This window comes from Ranitomeya variabilis, chromosome 2 (assembly GCF_051348905.1).
Source record: "Ranitomeya variabilis isolate aRanVar5 chromosome 2, aRanVar5.hap1, whole genome shotgun sequence".
NCBI lineage: Eukaryota > Metazoa > Chordata > Amphibia > Anura > Dendrobatidae > Ranitomeya > Ranitomeya variabilis.
Window position 1 is genome coordinate 736,217,139 of NC_135233.1, and position 25,091 is coordinate 736,242,229.

At 47.7% G+C, this 25,091-nt stretch overlaps 1 protein-coding gene across 1 annotated transcript in view; it reads left to right on the forward strand.

Annotated features, from left to right (window-relative positions):
* Positions 1-888: 888 nt before the first annotated feature.
* SEC63 (SEC63 protein translocation regulator) overlaps positions 889-25,091 on the forward strand; it is a 110,551-nt gene continuing 86,348 nt past the window's right edge. The window contains exon 1 of the mRNA XM_077289605.1: positions 889-1,174. Within this exon, the coding sequence (XP_077145720.1) occupies positions 1,051-1,174 (124 nt within the window). The 5' untranslated portion in view covers positions 889-1,050. The remainder of the gene's footprint in view (positions 1,175-25,091) is intronic.

Below are 25,091 nucleotides of genomic sequence, written 5' to 3' on the forward strand. Positions count from 1 at the left end.
TGACTGCACAGTGCTCCATACTGTATAATGGCCACACATGATGCTCCATACTGTATAATGACCACACATGATGCTCCATACTGTATAATGGCCACACATGATGCTCCATACTGTATAATGACTGCACATGATGCTCCATACTGTATATTCCGCACGATACTTTGTACCATATAATGGCCACACATAGCTACTCCTACATACGCGGCTGCGCTCCGTACACACGCGCTCCGCTTCATACACCTCGTACACACGCGGCTCCGCTCCGTACACCTCGTACACATTTAGCTCCGCTCCGTACACCTCATACACACACGGCTCCGCTCCGTACACCTCGTACACATTTAGCTCCGCTCCATACACCTCGTACACATTTAGCTCCGCTCCATACACCTTTTGCCTTTTGAAAAGATTTTTTATAATTTTTTCTATTTTTTCTCTGACGCCCCCTTAGGGTCGGCGCCCTAGGCGGCCACCTAGTTCGTCTATACGTTCGGGCCGGCCCTGAGGTCAGGAGAGCGGACAGCCAGTACACGATTTACAATGCGATTCTCGCAGGAGAAATACGGCAGTCTGTCTCTGTCCTTACATATGGGTACGTACCCTATGTCAGAGGCTCCCAGCCAATGGGAACTCCTAGGTCACCAGATTCTGGGCACTCGGGGAATTAGGGGGAGGGCACTACTAGTTCCTGTCACAGCTGTACCCCAATGCTGCACTTCATCTCTCCAAACTGGGGATTTATGCAGATGACTCTTCAGTACTGGTCATACTTTGTGTTTGCTTGTCTGCTCCCAATAAAGCTGATTGAAATACCCAGCCATGTACACTGTGTCATTTGCTAATAAAGTTTGTTGGGGGAAATAACACGTATTCCATACTAGTGCTCGCGAGACTTGATCAGCGGTGATGCGATGAGTGGGCGTGTCAAGAAGGAGGTGGGCGGGCCCTTCGCCGGGTAACGGCCGTCGGTCGGTCGGTTTTTCTACTGTCTTGAGCGGTAAGGGACCCGTGGACGGGTAGTTTGCCCGGAAAGAGGAGGGAAGGGCAGCCATGGCTGGGCAGCAGTTCCAGTATGACGACAGTGGCAACACGTTCCTGTACTTCCTGACCTCGTTCGTAGGGCTGATTGTCATCCCGGCCACATACTACCTGTGGCCCCGTGGCCAGAACTCGGGTGAGTGTGATGAGAAGTAACAGTGGGGCTGTGGGTGTCCTCACATCACTCTGCTGCCGGTACACGTCACTGGTGTGGATAGTGATGTCATCTGCTGGGGATAAAGCGACACCATAATGTGACGTGTGTGTGTATGTACGCTCCTCGCTTCAGTGTGTGTGTGTGTGTGTGTGTGTGTGTGTGTGTGTGTGTGTGTGTGTGTGTGTGTGTGTGTTTGTACGCTCCTCGCCTCCAGTGTGTGTATGCTCCTCATCTACAGTGTGTGTGTATGTATGTACGCACGCTCCTCACCTCCAGTGTGTGTGTGTGTGTGTGTGTGTATGTATGTATGTACGCTCGCTCCTCGCCTCCAGTGTGTGTGTGTGTGTATGTACGCTCCTCGCCTCCAGTGTGTGTGTGTGTATGTACGCTCCTCGCCTCCAGTGTGTGTGTGTGTATGTACGCTCCTCGCCTCCAGTGTGTGTGTGTGTATGTACGCTCCTCGCCTCCAGTGTGTGTGTGTGTATGTACGCTCCTCGCCTCCAGTGTGTGTGTGTGTATGTACGCTCCTCGCCTCCAGTGTGTGTGTGTGTATGTACGCTCCTCGCCTCCAGTGTGTGTGTGTGTATGTACGCTCCTCGCCTCCAGTGTGTGTGTATGCTCCTCATCTACAGTGTGTGTGTGTGTGTATGTACGCACGCTCCTCACCTCCAGTGTGTGTGTGTATGTACGCTCCTCGCCTCCAGTGTGTGTGTGTATGTACGCTCCTCGCCTCCAGTGTGTGTGTGTGTATGTACGCTCCTCGCCTCCAGTGTGTGTATGCTCCTCACCTCCAGTGTGTGTGTGTGTGTGTGCGCGCGCTCCTCATCTACAGTGTGTGTGTGTGTGTGTGTGTGTGTGTATGTACGCACGCTCCTCACCTCCAGTGTGTGTGTGTATGTACGCACGCTCCTCACCTCCAGTGTGTGTGTGTATGTACGCTCCTCGCCTCCAGTGTGTGTGTGTGTATGTACGCTCCTCGCCTCCAGTGTGTGTGTATGCTCCTCACCTCCAGTGTGTGTGTGTGTGTGTGTGTGCGCGCTCCTCATCTACAGTGTGTGTGTGCGCGCTCCTCATCTACAGTGTGTGTGTGTGCGCGCGCGCTCCTCATCTACAGTGTGTGTGTGTGTGTGTGTGTGTGTGTATGTATGTACGCTCGCTCCTCACCTCCAGTGTGTGTGTATGCTCCTCACCTCCAGTGTGTGTATGTACGCTCCTCGCCTCCAGTCTGTGTGCGCGCTCCTCATCTACAGTGTGTGTATGCTCCTCACCTCCAATGTGTGTGTGTGTATGTACGCTCCTCGCCTCCAGTGTGTGTGTATGCTCCTCATCTACAGTGTGTGTGTGTGTGTGTATGTACGCACGCTCCTCACCTCCAGTGTGTGTGTGTATGTACGCTCCTCGCCTCCAGTGTGTGTGTGTGTATGTACGCTCCTCGCCTCCAGTGTGTGTGTATGCTCCTCACCTCCAGTGTGTGTGTGTGTGTGTGCGCTCCTCATCTACAGTGTGTGTGTGCGCGCTCCTCATCTACAGTGTGTGTGTGTGTGCGCGCGCTCCTCATCTACAGTGTGTGTGTGTGTGTGTGTGTGTGTGTATGTATGTACGCTCGCTCCTCACCTCCAGTGTGTGTGTATGCTCCTCACCTCCAGTGTGTGTATGTACGCTCCTCGCCTCCAGTCTGTGTGCGCGCTCCTCATCTACAGTGTGTGTATGCTCCTCACCTCCAATGTGTGTGTGTGTATGTACGCTCCTCGCCTCCAGTGTGTGTGTATGCTCCTCATCTACAGTGTGTGTGTGTGTGTGTGTATGTACGCACGCTCCTCACCTCCAGTGTGTGTGTGTATGTACGCTCCTCGCCTCCAGTGTGTGTGTGTGTATGTACGCTCCTCGCCTCCAGTGTGTGTGTATGCTCCTCACCTCCAGTGTGTGTGTGTGTGTGTGTGTGTGTGTGCGCTCCTCATCTACAGTGTGTGTGTGTGCGCGCGCTCCTCATCTACAGTGTGTGTGTGTGTGTGTATGTATGTACGCACGCTCCTCACCTCCAGTGTGTGTGTGTATGTACACTCCTCGCCTCCAGTGTGTGTGTGTGTATGTACGCTCCTCGCCTCCAGTGTGTGTGTATGCTCCTCACCTCCAGTGTGCGTGTGTGTGTGTGTGTGTGTGCGCTCCTCATCTACAGTGTGTGTGTGCGCGCTCCTCATCTACAGTGTGTGTGTGTGTGCGCGCGCTCCTCACCTACAGTGTGTGTGTGTGTGTGTGTGTATGTATGTACGCTCGCTCCTCACCTCCAGTGTGTGTGTATGCTCCTCACCTCCAGTGTGTGTATGTACGCTCCTCGCCTCCAGTCTGTGTGCGCGCTCCTCATCTACAGTGTGTGTATGCTCCTCACCTCCAATGTGTGTGTGTGTATGTATGCTCCTCACCTCCAGTGTGTATGTATGCTCCTCACCTCCAGTGTGTATGTATGCTCCTCACCTCCAGTGTGTATGTATGCTCCTCACCTCCAGTGTGTATGTATGCTCCTCACCTCCAGTGTGTGTGTATGTATGCTCCTCACCTCCAGTGTGTGTGTATGTATGCTCCTCACCTCCAGTGTATGTATGTACGCTCGCTCCTCACCTCCAGTGTGTGTGTATGTACGCTTCTCACCTCCAGTGTATGTATGTATGCTCCTCACCTCCAGTGTGTGTATGCATGTACGCTCCTTACCTCTAGTGTGTGTGTATGCTCCTTACCTAAAGTGTGTGTGTATGTCTGTACACTCCTCACCTCCAGTGTGTGTATGTATGCTTCTCACCTCCAGTGTGTGTATGTACGCTCCTCACCTCCAGTGTGTGTGTTTGTGTACGCTCCTCACCACCAGTGCGTGTGTGTGCGCACGCTCCTCCCCTCCAATGTGTGTATGTATGCTCCTTCCCTCCAATGTGTGTGTATATGTACGCTCCTCACATAGTGTGTGTGTGTGTGTATGTATGCTCCTCACCTACAGTGTGTATGTATGCTCCTCACCTCTAGTGTGTATGTATGCTCCTCACCTCTAGTGTGTATGTATGCTCCTCAGTGTGTGTATGTATGCTCCTCAGTGTGTGTATGTACGCTCCTCACCTCCAGTGTGTGTATGCTCCTCATCTACAGTGTGTGTGTGTATGTATGTATGCTCCTCATCTACAGTGTGTGTATGTATGTACGCTCCTCACCTCCAGTGTGTGTGTATGTACGCTCCTTGCCTCCATTGTGTGTGTGTGTGTGTGTGTGCACGCGCCTCGCCTCCAGTGCGTGTGTATGTACGCTCCTCACCTCCAGTGTGTGTATGTAAGCTCCTCGCCTCCAGTGTGTATGTACGCTCCTCGCCTCCAGTGTGTATGTACGCTCCTCGCCTCCATTGTGTGTATGTACGCTCCTCGCCTCCATTGTGTGTATGTACGCTCCTCGCCTCCAGTGTGTGTGTATGTACGCTCCTCGCCTCCAGGGTGTGTGTATGTACGCTCCTCGCCTCCAGCGTGTGTGTATGTACGCTCCTCGCCTCCAGCGTGTGTGTATGTACGCTCCTCGCCTCCAGCGTGTGTGTATGTACGCTCCTCGCCTCCAGCGTGTGTGTATGTACGCTCCTCGCCTCCAGCGTGTGTGTATGTATGCTCCTCGCCTCCAGCGTGTGTGTATGTATGCTCCTCGCCTCCAGCGTGTGTGTATGTACGCTCCTCGCCTCCAGCGTGTATGTACGCTCCTCGCCTCCAGCGTGTATGTACGCTCCTCGCCTCCAGCGTGTGTGTATGTACGCTCCTCGCCTCCAGCGTGTGTGTATGTATGCTCCTCGCCTCCAGCGTGTGTGTATGTACGCTCCTCGCCTCCAGCGTGTGTGTATGTACGCTCCTCGCCTCCAGCGTGTGTGTATGTACGCTCCTCGCCTCCAGCGTGTGTGTATGTACGCTCCTCGCCTCCAGCGTGTGTGTATGTACGCTCCTCGCCTCCAGCGTGTGTGTATGTACGCTCCTCGCCTCCAGCGTGTGTGTATGTACGCTCCTCGCCTCCAGCGTGTGTGTATGTACGCTCCTCGCCTCCAGCGTGTGTGTATGTACGCTCCTCGCCTCCAGCGTGTGTGTATGTACGCTCCTCGCCTCCAGCGTGTGTGTATGTACGCTCCTCGCCTCCAGCGTGTGTGTATGTACGCTCCTCGCCTCCAGCGTGTGTGTATGTACGCTCCTCGCCTCCAGCGTGTGTGTATGTACGCTCCTCGCCTCCAGCGTGTGTGTATGTACGCTCCTCGCCTCCAGCGTGTGTGTATGTACGCTCCTCGCCTCCAGCGTGTGTGTATGTACGCTCCTCGCCTCCAGCGTGTGTGTATGTACGCTCCTCGCCTCCAGCGTGTGTGTATGTACGCTCCTCGCCTCCAGCGTGTGTGTATGTACGCTCCTCGCCTCCAGCGTGTGTGTATGTACGCTCCTCGCCTCCAGCGTGTGTGTATGTACGCTCCTCGCCTCCAGCGTGTGTGTATGTACGCTCCTCGCCTCCAGCGTGTGTGTATGTACGCTCCTCGCCTCCAGCGTGTGTGTATGTACGCTCCTCGCCTCCAGCGTGTGTGTATGTACGCTCCTCGCCTCCAGCGTGTGTGTATGTACGCTCCTCGCCTCCAGCGTGTGTGTATGTACGCTCCTCGCCTCCAGCGTGTGTGTATGTACGCTCCTCGCCTCCAGCGTGTGTGTATGTACGCTCCTCGCCTCCAGCGTGTGTGTATGTACGCTCCTCGCCTCCAGCGTGTGTGTATGTACGCTCCTCGCCTCCAGCGTGTGTGTATGTACGCTCCTCGCCTCCAGCGTGTGTGTATGTACGCTCCTCGCCTCCAGCGTGTGTGTATGTACGCTCCTCGCCTCCAGCGTGTGTGTATGTACGCTCCTCGCCTCCAGCGTGTGTGTATGTACGCTCCTCGCCTCCAGCGTGTGTGTATGTACGCTCCTCGCCTCCAGCGTGTGTGTATGTACGCTCCTCGCCTCCAGCGTGTGTGTATGTACGCTCCTCGCCTCCAGCGTGTGTGTATGTACGCTCCTCGCCTCCAGCGTGTGTGTATGTACGCTCCTCGCCTCCAGCGTGTGTGTATGTACGCTCCTCGCCTCCAGCGTGTGTGTATGTATGCTTCTCGCCTCCAGTGTGTGTATGTACGCTCCTCACCTCCAGTGTGTGTGTTTGTGTACGCTCCTCACCACCAGTGCGTGTATGTACGCTCCTCGCCTCCAGTGTGTGTGTATGCTCCTCGCCTCCAGTGTGTGTGCGCATGTACGCTCCTCGCCTCCAGTGTGTGTGTATGTATGCTTCTCACCTCCAGTGTGTGTATGTACGCTCCTCACCACCAGTGCGTGTATGTACACTCCTCGCCTCCAGCGTGTGTGTATGTACGCTCCTCGCCTCCAGTGTGTGTGTATGCTCCTCGCCTCCAGTGTGTGTGCATGTACGCTCCTCACCTCCAGTGTGTGTGTATGTACGCTCCTCGCCTCCAGTTTGTGTGTATCTACTCCTCGCCTCCAGTGTGTGTGTACGCTCCTCACCTCCAGTGTGTGTGTACGCTCCTCACCTCCAGTGTGTATGTCTCTGCTCTTCACCTCCAGTGTGTGTGTGCACTCTCCTCACCACCAGAGTGTGATCAATTAATGATTGTATTCTCTTCACCTCCAGTTTGTTTATTTTACTCAGTATATAGCACCATTAATTCCACAGTGCTTTACAGACATATTTTATGCTCCTCACAACCATGCAGTTATCGGTGTATGTATGCTTCTCACCTCTGGACTGTGATCAGTGTAAGTTCAGTTGAAACCAGAAGTTTACATACACTATATAAAAAGACACATGTGCATGTTTTTCTCAATATCTGACATGAACTCAGAATAAACCTTTCCCGTTTTAGGTCAATTAGGATTACCATAATTATTAAAGGGAACCTGTCACCTCCAAAATCGATGGTGAGGTAAGCTCACCGTCATCAGGGGCTTATCTACAGCATTCTGTAATGCTGTAGATAAGCCCCTGATGTTACCTGAAAGAGGAGAAAAAGAGGTTAGATTATACTCACCCAGGGGTGTTCCCGCTGCAGTCCGGTCCGATGAGCTTCTCAGGTCCGCTCCGGCGCCTCCTATCTTCATTCCATGACGTCCTCTTCTGGTCTTCACGCCACGGCTCTGGCTCAGGCGTACTTTATCTGCCCTGTTGAGGGCAGAGCAAAGTGCTGCAGTGCACAGGTGCTGGGCCTCTCTGACCTTTCCCTGCGCCTGCGCACTGCAGTACTTTGCTCTCTCCTCAACAGGGCAGACAAAGTACGCCTGCGCCAGAGCCGTGGCGTGAAGACTAGAAGAGGATGTCATGGAATGAAGATAGGAGGCGCCGGAGCGGACCTGAGACACCCATCGGACCCGGACCGCAGCGGGACCGCCCCTGGGTGAGTATAATCTAACGTGTTTTTCTCCTCTTTCAGGTAACATCAGGGGCTTATCTACAGCATTACAGAATGCTGTAGATAAGCCCCTGATGACGGTGAGCTTACCTCACCATCGATTTTGGAGGTGACAGGTTCCCTTTAATATTTGCCAAATGCCAGAATAATGAGAGAGAGAATGTTTTAAGGCATTTTTTTTTTTACTTACTGCAAAGTCAAAAGTTTACATACACTAAGATTACTATGTCTTTAAACAATTCTGGACTGCCCATATGGTGATGTTATGTGTTTGGAAAAATTGTTTGGCAACATCTGAGTTAGAGATGCACCTGTGGATGTATTTTAATCCACACCTGAAACACACTGCTTCTTTGTGTAGCATCATGGGAAAGTCTAAAGAAATCAACCAAGATATCGGGAAAGGAATTGTGGCTTTTCACAAGTCTGGCTCATCCTTGGGTACAATTTCAAGATACCTGAAGGTGCCTCGTTCATCTGTACAAAGAATTATAACCAAGTACAAACAACATGGGAATGTCCAGCCATCATACCGCTTAGGAAGGAGATGGGTTCTGTGTCCCAGAGATGAACGTGCTTTGGTCCGACATGTTCATATCAACCCATGGACAAAAGCAAAAGACCTTGTGAAGATGATGGCGGAAGCTGGTAAGATTGTGACAATATCCGCAGTGAAACGTGTACTGTGTCACCATGGGCTGAAAGGCCACTCTGCCAGGAAGAAGCCATTACTCCAAAAGAAACATAAAAAAGCCAGATTAATGTTTGCAAATGCACACAGGAACAAAGATCTTAATTTTTGGAGACATGTCCTGTGGTCTGATGACGCTAAAATTGAATTGTTGGGGCATAATGACCATTGTTATGTTTGGAGGCAGAAGAGAGAAGCTAGGAAGCCCAAGAACTCCATCCCAACTGTGAAACACAGGGGTGGTAGCATCATGTTCTGGCGTTATTTTGCTGCACTAGGGACTGGTGCACTTCACAAAATAGATGGCATCATGAGAAAAGACTATGTGGCAATACTGAAGCAACATCTCAAGACATCAGCCAGAAAGTTAAAGCTTGGGTGGAAATGGGCCTGCCAAATGGACAATGACCCAAAGCATGCTGCCAAAATGGCAAAGTGGCTTAAAGGGACACTGTCACCTGAATTTGGAGGGAGCAATCTTTAGCCATAGGGGCGGGGTTTTCGGGTGTTTGATTCACCCTTTCCTTACCCGCTGGCTGCATGCTGGCTGCAATATTGGATTGAAGTTCATTCTCTGTCCTCCGTAGTACATGCCTGCACAAGGCAATCTTGCCTTACGCAGGCGTGTACTATGGAGGACAGAGAATGAACTTCAATCCCATATTGCAGCCAGCATGCAGCCAGCGGGTAAGGAAAGGGTGAATCAAACACCCGAAAACCCCGCCCCTATGGCTAAAGATTGTTCCCTCCAAATTCAGGTTACAGTGTTCCTTTAAGGATAACAGATAACAAAGTCAATGTTTTGGAGTGGCCATCACAAAGCCCTGATCTCACCACATATTGAAAATGTGTGGGCAAAGCTGACAAGGCAGGTGGGAGCAAGGCGACCTACAAACCTGGTTCAGTTCCACCAGTTTTGTCAGGAAGAATGGGCCCAAATTCCAACCAACTATAGTGAGAAGCTTGTGGAAGGATATCCCAAAAGTTTGACCCAAGTAATTCAGTTTAAAGGGAACCTGTCAGCAGGATTGTGCTCAGTAACCTACACACAGTGTCAGGTCAGCACCGTAATACTGAATACAATGATACCGTGGTTGATGAAATCAGTCTTGTGGTTGTTTAACCTCTTTCTGACCTCGGACGGGATAGTACGTCCGAGGTCAGATACCGCGCTTTGATGCAGGGCTCCGGCGGTGAGCCCGCATCAAAGCCGGGACATGTCAACTGTTTTGAACAGCTGACATGTGCCCGCAATAGCGGCGGGTGAAATCGCGATTCACCCGCCGCTATTAACTAGTTAAATGCCACTGTCAAACGCTGACAGCGGCATTTAACCGGCACTTGCGGCCGGAAATGAGGGCATCGCTGACCCCCGTCACATGATCGGGGGTCAGCGATGCGTCAGAACGGTAACCATAGAGGTCCTTGAGACCTCTATGGTTACTGATGCAGGCCAGCTGTGAGCGCCCCCTGTGGTCAGCGCTCATAGCACACCGGCATTTCTGCTGCATAGCAGCGATCTGATGATCGCTGCTACGTAGCAGAGCCGATCGCATTGTGCCAGCTTATAGCCTCCCATGGAGGCTATTGAAGCATGGCAAAAGTAAAAAAAAAAAAAAAAAAGTTTAAATCACCCCCCTTTCGCCCCATTCAAAATAAATCAATAAAAAAAAAATCAAACCTACACATATTTGGTATCGCCGCGTTCAGAATCGCCCGATCGATCAATAAAGAAAAAAAAGGATTAACCTGATCGCTAAATGGCATAGCGAGAAAAAAATTAGAAACGCCAGAATTACGTTTTTTTTGGTCGCCGCAACATTGCATTAAAATGCAATAACGGGTGATCAAAAGAACGTATCTGCACCAAACTGCTATCATTAAAAACGCCAGCTCAGCACGCAAAAAATAAGCCCTCACCCAACCCCAGAACACGAAAAATAGAGACGCTATGGGTATCGGAAAATGGCGCAAATTATTATTTTCCAGGTCACCACCTGACAGCACACTGGAGGACGTCCTTCTTATCCATGATGGGACAGGAAACACGAGAGGTTAAAAGGACCCTCCCCCTACCACCCTTCAGTGTTTTTCCTGTCCCATTATGGATAGGAACGGCGAGAGGAAGCTACCGTTCTGTGCGGGGGGATGTGGATCGGGGGGGCTTTGCCTCACCCTTCCCTCCATGAGGCACCCGCTGGCTGACACCCGCCCGAGGGTCCCTCTGCCTACCAGTGTAGCGCTGCTCCTGGTATGAGGATCGCTTCCCCCTGCCGGGGGCTCTCGATCCTTCCGTCACGCCCCCTGGTGTATGCGATCCTGCCGGTAGCCTCTGCAGATGTCGGCGTCTCCATGCGGCCGGCATGGGGGAAGGAAATTCTCGCTACACCATCCTCTCTTTCCGGCCGCGCGTCACTTCCGGTTTGCGGCTGAGGGGGGCGGGCGGCGTCTCCGAAACAGGAAGCGGTAGTGAGCGCAGGAGCGCGGTACAGATGAACAGATGAACAGAAATATAAGGTATGTGCAGTAAGCGTTCTCCGGTGCATCATGGAGGACGCAGCTAGAGAAGGGCAGGAGTCCACAGCGCCAGTAAGTAGAGCAGGGCCGGTATTATGGATACTAAAAAAACCCGGAGCATTTGCTAGAGTTTGTTATTTTTCTATAGGCGGCCTCATTACCAGAAAAATCGTTAAAGAAGCTGGGCAAAAGCAGGTAATGTCCTATTTGTGCAGCCAAGCTGAAAGATACCTGGCAGAAACCCCTATGTGAAGCATGCACCTGCAAAATCATAGGAGAGGAGCAGGCTTCTCTTATGTCAAATATGAGAGCCATGATAAGAGAGGAGGTCCAGGCTTCTGTATCAGGTCTGGTACTACCTCAAGCCTCACCTTCTGAGAGACCGAGCAAAAGGCAGAGGGTTGATTACTCCTCGGAAGACTCGTTATCTGTTGTATCGGATATAGAGGAGGAAGAGGAGAGCAGAGACCCTCCAGAGAGAGGGAGAAAATACTTATTCTCAGCAGCAGACACAGGAGAACTGTTGGAGGCTGTGCGGCATACTATGCAGATAGAGGATCCACAACCATCTTGTTCGGTTCAAGATGAAATGTTTGGTGGCCTGCGCTCACAGACTGCGAAGGTGTTTCCAGTAAATTCCCATATCAGAGCCATGATTCTGGAGGAATGGGAAGAGGCGGAGAAGAGATTGACTATCCCTAAAGATTTCCGTCTCCGCCTGCCGTTTGACCCGGAGGAAGTTAAGGAATGGGTCGATATTCCTAAAATAGACATTCCATTGGCTAAAGTGTCTAAAAGAACCTCAATCCCCTTTGAGGACTCTTCCAATTTAAAAGAGCCCATGGACAGAAAGGCAGATGGACTTTTGAAACGGGCCTGGGAGAGTTCTTCGGCGGTTATCGGAGCTAATATCGCAGCAACATCAGTAGCTCGCTCCATGGACCTGTGGCTAAATGATCTTCAGGATCAATTAATAGCCAAAACTCCTAGAGATACTATCCTAAAAAATCTGCCTCTGTTAAAATTGGCAACCGCTTTTTTGGCAGACGCATCCGCGGAAACGGTTAGATTTGCGGCTAGAGGTCAATCTCTCTCTAATGCGGCCCGAAGAGCTATTTGGCTCAAAAGCTGGTCGGGTGATATGCACTCCAAAAATAAATTATGTTCCATACCCTTCTCTGGGGGCAGGGTCTTCGGACCGGTCCTCGACGATATCTTAGAGAAAGCCTCAGATGTAACAAAGGGGTTCCCCGAAGAAAAGCCTAAAAAATTCCAGCCCTTTCGGAGACCCCGCTATAATCAGAAACAGGATTACAGGGGTAAAGGGAAGCAAGGTAGATGGAGCTACCAGAAAGGGGGAGACAGTAGACCCAAAACCAAAGACTCGAGTTACTCAGGTCAGAGGTCTAGCTACCATAGAAAATGACGCCATCAGAGTAGGGGGTTGTCTAGCCGGATTCCTAGAAGGTTGGAGGGAAATAACAACGAGTCCTTGGGTGTTACAGGTGGTGTCCCAGGGGTACAAAATCGAATTTTCCTCCCTTCCACCCGAAAGATTTCTAGTGTCCAGCACACATCTAAAATCGTCATCCCCCATGTGGTCGGATATACAGGACCTCTTAAAAATGGCGGCAATTGTTCCGGTCCCCTCTCAAGAAGAGTACAGAGGTCATTACTCGAATCTCTTCTCGATAACAAAACCATCGGGAGAGTCGAGAACGATAATAAATCTGAAGCACCTAAACAACTGGGTGGTATACAAAAGATTCAAAATGGAGTCAATTCGGTCTACCATTCCTCTGTTGGGAAGGGGTATGGTGATGTGCACTCTAGACCTAAAGAGTGCATATTACCATGTTCCCATTTACTTAAACCATCAAAAATTCCTGAGGTTCGCGGTAAACATGGAGGGGAAGATCTATCACTTTCAATTTCGTTGTCTCCCCTTCGGCCTGGCGTCGGCTCCCAGGGTTTTTACGAAACTTATGGTAGAAGTAGTCGCATATCTGAGAAATCAGGATTTGATGGTAATCCCTTATCTGGACGACTTTTTGGTAGCAGCAGAGTCAGTAAACCAGCTCAGAATCAACTGTCAGTTCCTCATCTCCACTCTAGAGAGGCTCGGTTGGATCATAAATTGGAAGAAGTCAGATTTAATACCGAAATCCAGAATAAAATTCCTAGGAGTCATGCTCGACTCAGAAACAAGGATGTCCTACCTTCCGGAAGACAGGCTAAAGGGAATAGTAAAAAAGGTCCATCATTTCTCCCGAGGCCGAAATACGATCAGAGACGGGATGATAATCCTGGGATTAATGACGGCCTGCATCCCTTGCGTGAGATGGAGCCAGTTTCATTCCCGGCAGCTTCAGCAGGGAGTGCTGAGGAGCTGGAACAGAAGGCAAAATTCTTTAAATCAAAGACTGAATCTCTCTTTTCAGATCAAGAGGTCTCTGGTGTGGTGGACTCTCTCCAAAAATCTCCGGCTGGGAGTACCATGGCTTCAAACCCCGAGTGTGTCAGTCACGACAGACGCAAGCCAGGAAGGTTGGGGAGGTCATGTCCTGGGAAGATATTTCCAAGGTCGTTGGGAAAGGAAGGACAGCAAGAAATCATCAAACCACAGAGAGTTGCATGCGGTTTGGAAGGTCTTAACGGCGGCACAACATTTGCTGAAGAACAAGCATGTAAAAATCTTCTCGGACAATACGACGACCGTAGCCTTCCTTCGACATCAGGGGGGCCCAAGACATCTGGCATTACAAGATCTGGCGGAACAGATCTTCAAGTGGGCAGAGAAGTCGGTGCGGTCAATCTCGGCTGTACATCTGGAGGGATCCAAGAACCGGTTGGCGGATTTCCTGAGCAGGAAAAGTGTATCCCCTACAGAGTGGGAACTAAACGCCGAAGTATTCAGGGATCTTTGTCATCGTTGGGGGAAGCCGACTGTGGATCTATTTGCTACAAAGCAAAACGCAAAGGTCAAAACCTTTTACTCCCTAAATCCCTGGGAGAGCCCAGCCGCGATCGATGCCCTGTCACAACCCTGGAACGACGGTCTTCTGTATGCGTTTCCACCTCTGGCCTTGATTCCAAGAATACTCAGGAAAATCTGCGAGGACGGGGCCAAAGTCATCCTCATAGCTCCTCACTGGCCGAAACGAAGTTGGTTTCCAATGTTAAGAAGATTATCAGTGGAAGAACCCCTCCTGTTACCAGAGAGAAAGGATCTTCTTCTACAAGGCCCAGTACTACACCAGAACCCAGGAGCGCTTCAGTTGGCAGCTTGGATCCTGAACGGAAGGTCTTGAGGGCAAAAGGTCTTTCAGATGACGTCATTTCTACCCTTCAAGCCAGCAGAAAGCCGGTGACATCTGCCATCTACACAAAAATATGGAAAACATTCTGTGGATTCTGTGGGAAGATGACAGTTGATACTGACCATCCAGATATCCCAAAAATTCTTGACTTCTTGCAGTCAGGTTTTCAAAAAGGCCTTAGACCAAGTACATTAAGAGTCCAGATAGCGGCCCTAAGTGTATTCTTTGATTTTTCGTTATCTACCCACCCCTGGATTAGTCGATTCTCTAGAGCAGTCCAGAGGCTAAGGCCATTCATTAGGAAATCAGTCCCGCCGTGGGATCTTAATCTGGTCCTGAATTTTCTGTGTGATCAGTCCTGGGATATAACGGGAGACATAGACATTAACAAACTCTCTCTTAAAACCGCGTTTTTAGTTGCGATCACATCGGCAAAAAGATTGGGGGAACTACAGGCTCTTTCGGTACAGAACCCGTATTTACAGATCTTTGATGATAAAATAGTACTAAGGCTTGATCCGGCCTTTCTCCCTAAAGTCGTTTCTGATACTAATATGAATCAGGAGATTGTTTTACCATCTTTTTGCCAATTCCCTAAAAATCAAAAAGAAAGATTTTTTCATAACCTTGATGTAAGAGAGTCAGTACTCAGATACCTTGATCTATCTAGACCCTGGAGACAGGACAATAACTTGTTCGTTCAGTTCAGGGGTTCAAATAAAGGGAAAAAAGCGTCTAAAGCGACTATCGCACGGTGGATAAAGTCTACAATTGATTTAGCCTACAAAGCTAAAGGTCTAAATTCCCCGGTTAATCTTAAAGCCCACTCATCTAGGGCCATGGCCACATCATGGGCGGAGAAAGGGGGGGCTACGGCAGACCAGATCTGTAGAGCGGCATCATGGTCTAATCTTAGTACCTTTTCTAAACACTATAAACTAGATGTAGTTTCGCCTCAGTTGGCCTTTGGTAGAAAGGTACTTCAAGCAGTGGTCCCACCCTAAATACCATTCTCCTTTGGTATTTCTCCAGTGTGCTGTCAGGTGGTGACCTGGAAAACAGTAATTAGACTTACTGGTAATTGTATTTCCAGGAATCCATCCTGACAGCACTGTTAGTTCCCTCCCTATTGTCTGATCTTTATACTTATGTGATGTAACATTTGTATGATTGATTATTTTGTTGTAATAAAACTTGTGTTTGCATCCATCCAGATGTGTTACTTTGGAAAAACACTGAAGGGTGGTAGGGGGAGGGTCCTTTTAACCTCTCGTGTTTCCTGTCCCATCATGGATAAGAAGGACGTCCTCCAGTGTGCTGTCAGGATGGATTCCTGGAAATACAATTACCAGTAAGTCTAATTACTGTTTTTTTTTTTAGCAAAGTTTGGATTTTTTTTCACCACTTAGATAAAAGAGAACCTAGTCATGTTTGGTGTCTATGAACTCGTAATGACCTGGAGAATCTTAATGGCAGGTCAGTTTTAGCATTTAGTGAACCTAGTAAAAAAGCCAAACAAAAAACAAGTGTGGGATTGCACTTTTTTTGCAATTTCACTGCACTTGGAATTTTTTTTCCCGTTTTCTAGTACACGACATGCTAAAACCAAAAACCAATGATGTCGTTCAAAAGTACAACTTGTTTCGCAAAAAATAAGCCCCACATGGCCATATTGATGGAAAAATAAAAAAGTTATGGCTCTGGGAAGAAGTGGAGCAAAAAACAAACACGGGAAAATCCCAAGGCCATGAAGGGGTTAATCTTTATTTTCAGTTTTGTGTTAATGAGATTCTCGTGTCCTAAGGCGGGGCACGAGAATCTCTGGCGCCATTTTGTTGTAGTTTAATTATTTTTTTTAGGCTGCAGCAACAAGGAGCTGGTGGCGGCGCTTGCGCATTAGCATCTATCGGAACACGATGGATGCTAATGTGCAGGCGCACCCGACGGCACCATATTGATGGTGATTTTTTTTTTTTTTCTTTGAAACACAGGAAGATAATAGGCACTAACTGATAAGAAAGTGCACAGGCGCCTCCATTTTAATGAAGGGACATGCTTTTTTTTTTCAAATACATACATTATTATATTCATTATGCAAACTAGGGCACAGGTCAGTGACCTATCAGCAGTCTTCATTATGAATATATAATCAAAGCACCACATACCCCAGCCCCGCGTTAGGGCATGAAAATCTCATTAACACAAAACTGAAAATAAAGATTGAGAAACAACCACAAGACGGATTTCATTAACCAAGGTATCATTATAATCAGTATAACGGCGCCGACCTGACACTGTGTGTAGGTTACTGTGCACAATCCTGCTGACAAATTCCCTTTAACCCCTTCACCCCCGGAGCTTTTTCCGTTTTCGTTTTTCGCTCCCCTCCTTCCCAGAGCCATAACTTTTTTATTTTTCCGTCAATTTGGCCATGTGAGGGCTTATTTTTTGCGGGACGAGTTGTACTTTTGAACGACATCATTGGTTTTAGCATGTCGTGTACTAGAAAACGGGAAAAAAATTCCAAGTGCAGTGAAATTGCAAAAAAAGTGCAATCCCACACTTGTTTTTTGCTTGCCTATTTTGCTAGGTTCACTAAATGCTAAAACTGACCTGCCATTATGATTCTCCAGGTCACTACGAGTTCATAGACACCTAACATGACTAGGTTATTTTTCACCTAAGTGGTGAAAAAAAATTCCAAACTTTGCAAAAAACAAAACAAAACAAAATTGCGCCATTTTCCGATACTCGTAGCGTCTCCATTTTTCGTGATCTGGGGTCAGGTGAGGGCTTATTTTTTGCGTGCCGAGCTGGCATTTTTAATGATAGCATTTTGGTGTAGATACGTTCTTTTGATCGCCCGTTATTGCATTTTAATGCAATGTCGTGGCGACCAAAAAAACGTAAATCTGGCGTTTCGAATTTTTTTCTCATTACGCCATTTAGCGATCAGGTTAATGCTTTTTTTTAATTGATAGATCGGGCGATTCTGAACGCGGCGATACCAAATATGTGTAGGTTTTTGGTTTTTTTTATTGATTTATTTTGATTGGGGCGAAAGGGGGGTGATTTAAACTTTTATGTTTTTTTTATTTTTTTCACATTTTTAAAAACTTTTTTTTTTTACTTTTGCCATGCTTCTATAGCCTCCATGGGAGGCTAGAAGCAGGCACAGCCCGATCGGCTCTGCTACATAACAGCGATCATCAGATCGCTGTTATGTAGCTAAAATGCAGGTGTGCTGTGAGCGCCGACCACAGGGGGGCGCTCACAGCCACCGGCAATCAGTAACCATAGAGGTCTCAAGGACCTCTATGGTTACAATGGAGGAGCATCGCCGACCCCCGATCATGTGACAGGGGTCGGCGATGCGCTCATATCCGGCCGCACGGCCGGATGCGGTAGTTAAATGCCGCTGTCTGCGCTTGACAGCGGCATTTAACTAGTTAATAGCGGCGGGTGATCGCGATTTCACCCGCCGCTATTGCGCGCACATGTCAGCTGTAAAAAACAGCTGACATGTCGCGACTTTGATGTGCGCTCACCGCCGGAGCGCACATCAAAGCGGGGGTCCCGACATGTGACGTACTATACCGTCACATGTCGGGAAGGGGTTAAGGGCAATGGTACCAAATACTAATGAAATGTATGTAAACTTTTGACTTTGCAGTAAGTAATAATGCCTTAAAACATTCTCTGTTGCTCTCGCTCGCTCCTTTGTGGTTATTCCTTTCACTAGGAGCAGATCTGCAGAATGCAGCAGCGGCCACTTTACAGTGTGTGGAGCAGTGCTGTTTGACTCTGTACACTGTTTATATCCAGCCATTGTGCCCTATGTATGAGGGCTGGCAGTGTCTGGCACCATTAAAGCCGCCATGTAACATCTGTAATAGGAGCTTTCTCCAGTGTTTGGTAAATGGAGCTAAACACCTTGATGTGAATAGGACATTACCCCCTCACTTGTTCTGCTTTGTTTATCGTGTTGGTTGCCCTATCCTATTCAGTCCAGTTGTGACAAGAGCATTTGGTGGTCTATCATGTCCATTAATCTTTCCATCTGACTCCTAATATTCTCTGATGCACATACACTGCTGTCACTTTCTCTCTTCTGCTGAAATCTAGGCTTGGAGGAACAGTCACAGAGCGATCAGCAGGACCCGGACTTCTCACTGCAGCCGCCACTGTACTGTTGTTTCACCACATCATGTTCCAGTGCACACTTGTTTAATAATGTCTTGTAATGTGTCTGTTAGCTGGTGGACACATTGTACAGCACACTCACTGCATAGCGCTGTATACTCGCAGCAGGGGATGCTCTGCATGGGAAACCACAGGCTGTAACCAGGACTGTGGAGTGTGTAAGCCAAACCTTTGACTCCTCAATTTCCCTGACTCCCCCACTCCACGGCACTGGTCACTACTGAGCATGAACATAAAGTGCAGCACAGATTAATCTCACCTCCGACCCCACGGCACTGGTCACTACTGAGCTTGGACATAAAGTGCAGCACAGATTCATCTCACCTCCGACCCCACGGCACTGATCACTACTGAGCATGGACATAAAGTGCAGCACAGATTCATCTCACCTCCAACCCCACGGCACTGATCACTACTGAGCATGGACATAAAGTGCAGCACAGATTCATCTCAACTAAACGATCAGAAACAGACATTTATAGGACGTGTCATAACTTTCCAAATTCTTATGAACACCTTTTGCAGCACATCTGCACTGTACTACTGTCCCTAATATATTATATATTTTAGGAGTCGGTCCATTTTATACTGACTTCACCAAAATGGACACCGACGCTACCTCCCTGGCTGTAACGGCTCCTGATACAAGTAGTACAGTCCTATTCTGTCACAGTGGAATTTATGTTCGAGCAGTTCCACACTGGAGCAAGGACAGTGCCCATGAGTTTGAATGACTAGAGATGAACAATACAAAAAGTTAAATTATTGTCTACAAAACTTGTTCATTAGGATCATTTGCAATAGATTGGGTAGTGGACAGATTAAGGCCATGGGTGGGGTACCATGTTATGGCTACCAAATGCCCGTACAGGTCATGCCATTTGCTGGATGAGCTCATGATGTTTTACATGCAATATTGTGTGCTCATCTACCACCATTCATGGACATGGTCTTTGGCTGTGTGTGGTAGACCCTACCCTACCTGTGGGAAATCTCTTTAAGTGAATGGGGCGATGTTGTAGCCCTTGGTCAGAAGTTGCCCTGTACAGAGGAAAGCTGGAAGGGTCACTGCTAATTCATTGTAGATTAGGTTCACATTTGCTTGCAGTGTTCGGATTGTGGGTCCTGTTCAGGCTTCTGTGACTTTTGATGACAAAGGTGATTTGTGCAGCTATTCTCTCTGGTCAAACCAGAAGCAAAAACCTGAAATGAACAGCCATGGACTCCATTAAAGGTCAATGGCTGAAATCCACTGTAGTGGGGAAGTGGCCCAATGCTACAGACAGATCTCTACAGACCCATAACATAGAACCAGACCTCAGTCAGAGGACAATAAAACATTCACATTCCTCATCTATGAACTGTTCCAATATTTATGGACATAACTGTTTATCACTCATATAATGGTAGTTCTGCTTCACGTCACCTGTCTTATCTATGGCATTATTTCTGTGATGTGTTGTGCATAAATATGTGATTCTTCAGAATTTCTATTAGTCTGTGCCTGATGAAGAGACCGGAGTAGTCTTGAAAGCTTGCAATTTGTTACCATCTTTTCAGTTAGCCATTAAAAGGTATCAACCACTGAGGACTCTCAATCTAATATATAAAGCTGAATGTGTGTATGTATGTATGTATGTGTGTGTGTGTGTATGTCCGGGATTGGCATCTGAACCGTCGCAGCTACAGCCACAAAATTTTGCACAGTCACACGTCTGGACCCCGAGAGCGTCATAGGCTATGTTGTGAGGCGAAATTTTAACCCCGCGCGTTCCAATTCACCAAACAATTTTGCCCCTATCTACATAATGGGGAAAAAATGAAAGGAAAAGTGTTGGAGGCAAATTAACAGCTGCCAGATGTGAACAAGGGGGACTTAAAGAATGACAGCGATGGCGCCAAAGAGTATATACCGTACAGTTGCTAAGGTGGGGCCCCAACATGGGATAATCACCACACCACCACGAGGATATGAACACACACACAAAATGCGCCACACACTACCACGTGCTCGAACACATATATCACCCTCAGCACACATTTCACCACACATACACCAACCTCGCCACATAAAAGTCGAAACACAAAAGTCGCCGCTCAAAACTCGCCACGCGCAAAACTCTCCACATGCAAAAGTCGCCACGCGCAAAACTCGCCACATGCAAAACTCGCCACACGTGCAAAACTCACCTCATGGAAAACTCGCCACACGCAAAACTTGCACACGCAGAAAAATTGCCACATGCACAAAAGTTGCAACACATGCAAAAGTTGCCTCAAAACTTGCACATACTCAAAAGGCACCACACATAAAACTCGCCACGCGCAAAACTCGCCATGCGCAAAACTTGCTGCACACAACTTGCTACACTAACCTGTCACATGCAACTCGACACACAAAAAGTTGCTACACGCATGTCGCCACACAAAACTCATCTCACAAAAGTCGCTACACGACGATGTGTTCTCTGTGAGAAAGTCAGTAAATGACATGTAGGCTGGTGGATAATCTCAGGGAGAACAGTGAGATCAGCAGTGCGAAATCGAACATGGGCAATTGGCATCTCCCAACCATCAGTCAGCAACCTCCATGCACATGAATCGACAGCCAAACCTGTCGATATTTCGATGGTTCGGCCGAATTAGGTCTCGTGTGTCTGTGTGGGCCCTTAGCTTACAGGGTTCAGCAGTTTTGCTAGTCAGTTTTCTTTGCTGCAGTTCTATCAGAGCTCAGTTGTTGAGCTGTGTATAACCCCAGTCACATCACTGATTGGCGGCTTTCTCTGTACAATGTATAGTGACAGAGAGTTGGTAATCAGTCCTGCGTGGACCAGAATACTTGAGGCCACTTCTCCTGTAGTGATAATCTCCTGCTGATAAAACACTATTTACACAGCCCAGTAAGAGTCACATCACTGAAATCGGGGTCTCTGCTCTCACATAATGGTGCCCTCAGATTACATAGGAAAAAATGCTGACGGATTCCCTTTAACAAGCTGGCAATGTTAGTACTTGGAGATGAAGCGAGTGCCTGGTGTTCCCCATTATTAGTCTGAAGTGGTGGTGACCTCCATTACTATTCCAACATCAGTGGGTGCCCCTAGGAGTGGGAAGGCTTTGTGGTATTGCATACAAATAAAACCGAGCAGGACTGAATAGAAGAAATCTATATATATGACAGTCAAACATGCATCCATACATAGCTGTAATCATGCAGGATTTGTGGATCGGGCACCATGAATCAGTTGTCAGGTTCTTTTTAAAGCACAAGTCCAGTGGTTTGTTCTATGTTTTTTTTTTTTTTTTTTTTTTTTTTAACCCCTTCATGACCCAGCCTATTTTGGCCTTAATGACCTTGCCGTTTTTTGCAATTCTGACCAGTGTCCCTTTATGAGGTAATAACTCCGGAACGCTTCAATGGATCCTAGCGATTCTGAGATTGTTTTTTCGTGACATATTGGGCTTCATGTTAGTGGTAAATTTAGGTCGATAATTTCTGAGTTTATTTGTGAAAAAAACGGAAATTTGGCGAAAAGTTTGAAAATTTCGCAATTTTCACATTTTGAATTTTTATTCTGTTAAACCAGAGAGTTATGTGACACAAAATAGTTAATAAATAACATTTCCCACATGTCTACTTTACATCAGCACAATTTTGGAAACAATTTTTTTTTTTGCTAGGAAGTTATAAGGGTTAAAATTTGACCAGTGATTTCTCATTTTTACAACAAAATTTACAAAACCATTTTTTTTAGGGACCACCTCACATTTGAAGTCAGTTTGAGGGTTCTATATGGCTGAAAATACCCAAAAGTGACACCATTCTAAAAACTGCACCCCTCAAGGTGCTCAAAACCACATTCAAGAAGTTTATTAACCCTTCAGGTGTTTCACAGCAGCAGAAGCAACATGGAAGTAAAAAATGAACATTTAACTTTTTAGTCACAAAAATGATCTTTTAGCAACAATTTTTTTATTTTCCCAAGGGTAAAAGGAGAAACTGGACCATGGACGTTGTTGTACAATTTGTCCTGAGTACGCTGATACCTCATATGTGGGGGTAAACCACTGTTTGGGCGCACGGCAGGGCTCGGAAGGGAAGGAGCGCCATTTGACTTTTTGAATGAAAAATTGGCTCCAATCTTTAGCGGACACCATGTCGCGTTTGGAAAGCCCCCGTGTGCCTAAACATTGGAGCTCCTCCGCAAGTGACCCCATTTTAGAAACTAGACCCCCAAAGGAACTTATCTAGAGGCATAGTGAGCACTTTAAACCCCCAGGTACTTCACAAATTGATCCGCAAAAATGAAAAAGTACTTTTTTTTCACACAAGATTTCTTTTAGCCTCAATTCTTTCATTTTCACATGGGCAACAGGATAAAATGGATCCTAAAATTTGTTGGGCAATTTCTCCTGAGTACGCCGATACCTCATATGTGGGGGTAAACCACTGTTTGGGTGCACGGCAAGGCTCGGAAGGGGAGGCGTGCCATTTGACTTTTTGAATGGAAAATTAGCTCCAATCATTAGCGGACACCATGTCGCGTTTGGAGAGCCCCTGTGTGCCTAAACATTGGAGCTCCCCTACAAGTGACCCCATTTTGGAAACTAGACCCCCCAAGGAACTTATCTAGATGCATAGTGAGCACTTATAACCCCAAGGTGCTTCACAGAAGTTTATAACGCAGAGCCGTGAAAATAAAAAATAATTTTTCTTTCCTCAAAAATGATTTTTAGCCCAGAATTTTTTATTTTCCCAAGGGTAATAGGAGAAATTGGACCCCAAATGTTGTTGTCCAGTTTGTCCTGAGTACGATGATACCCCATATGTGGGGGTAAACCACTGTTTGGGCGCACGGCAGGGCTCGGAAGGGAAGGCACGCCATTTGGCTTTTTGAATGGAAAATTAGCTCCAATCATTAGCGGACACCATGTCGCGTTTGGAGAGCCCCTGTGTGCCTAAACATTGGAGCTCCCGCACAAGTGACCCCATTTTGGAAACTAGACCTCCCAAGGAACTAATCTAGATGTGTGGTGAGCACTTTGAACCCCCAAGTGCTTCACAGAAGTTTATAACGCAGAGCCATGAAAATAAAAAATAATTTTTCTTTTCTCAAAAATGATTTTTTAGCCCACAATTTTTTATTTTCCCAAGGGTAACAGGAGAAATTGGACCCCAAAAGTTGTTGTCCAGTTTCTCCTGAGTATGCTGATACCCCATATGTGGGGGTAAACCACTGTTTTGGCACACGTCGGGGTTCGGAAGGGAAGTAGTGACGTTTTGAAATGCAGACTTTGATGGAATGCTCTGCGGGCGTCAGGTTGCGTTTGCAGAGCCCCTGATGTGCCTAAACAGTAGGAACTCCCCACAAGTGACTCCACTTTGGAAACTAGACCCCCAAGGGAACTTATCTAGATGTGTGGTGAGCACTTTGAACCCCCAAGTGCTTCACAGAAGTTTATAACGCAGAGCCGTCAAAATAATAAATGTGTTTCCTTTCCTCAAAAATATTTTTTAGCCCAGATTTTTTTATTTTTGCAAGAGTAACAGGAGAAATTGGACCCCAAAAGTTGTTGGCCAGTTTCTCCTGAGTACGCTGATACCCCATATGTGGGGGTAAACCACTGTTTGGGCATATGCCGGGGCTCAGAATGGAAGTAGTGACGTTTTGGAATGCAGACTTTGATGGAATGGTCTGCGGGCATCATGTTACGTGTGCAGAGCCCCTGATATGCCTAAACAGTAGAAACCCCCCACAATTGACCCCATTTTGGAAACTAGACCCCCCAAGGAACTTATCTAGATGTGTGGTGAGCACGTTCAACCCCCAAGTGCTTCACAGAAGTTTACAACGCAGAGCCGTGAAAATAAAAAAATCATTTTTCTTTCCTCAAAAAATATGTTTTAGCAAGCAATTTTTTATTTTCACAAGGGTAACAGGAGAAATTGGACCCCAATATTTGTTGCCCAGTTTGTTGTGAGTACGCTGATACCCCATATGTGGGGGTAGACCACTGTTTGGGCATATGCCGGGGCTCGGAAGGGAAGTAGTGGCATTTGAAATGCAGACTTTGATGGGATGGTCTGCGGGCGTCACGTTGCATTTGCAGAGCCCCTGATATGCCTAAACAGTAGAAACACCCCACAAGTGACCCCATTTTGGAAACTAGACCCCCCAAGGAACTTATCTAGTTGTGTGGTGAGCACTTTCAACCCCCAAGTGCTTCACAGAAGTTTATAACGCAGAGCCGTGAAAATAAAAAATAATTGTTCTTTCCTCAAAAATTATGTTTTAGCAAGTAATTTTTTATTTTTGCAAGGGTAACAGGAGAAATTGGACCCCAACAGTTGTTGCCTAGTTTGTCCTGAGTACGCTGGTACCCCAAATGTGGGGGTAAACCACTGTTTGGGCGCACGTTGGGGCTTGGAAGGGAGGGAGCACCATTTGACTTTTTGAACGCAAGATTGGCTGGAATCAATGGTGGCGCCATGTTGCGTTTGGAGACCCCTGATGTGCCTAAACAGTGGAAACCCCTCAATTCTAACTTCAACACTAACCCCAACACACCCCTAATCCTAATCCCAACTGTAGCCATAACCCTAATCACAACCCTAACCGCAACACACCCGTAACCCTAATTCCAACCCTAACCCTAATCCCAACCCTAACCACAACTGTAACTCCAACACACCCCTAACCCTATCCGTAACCCTAACCACAAGCCTAA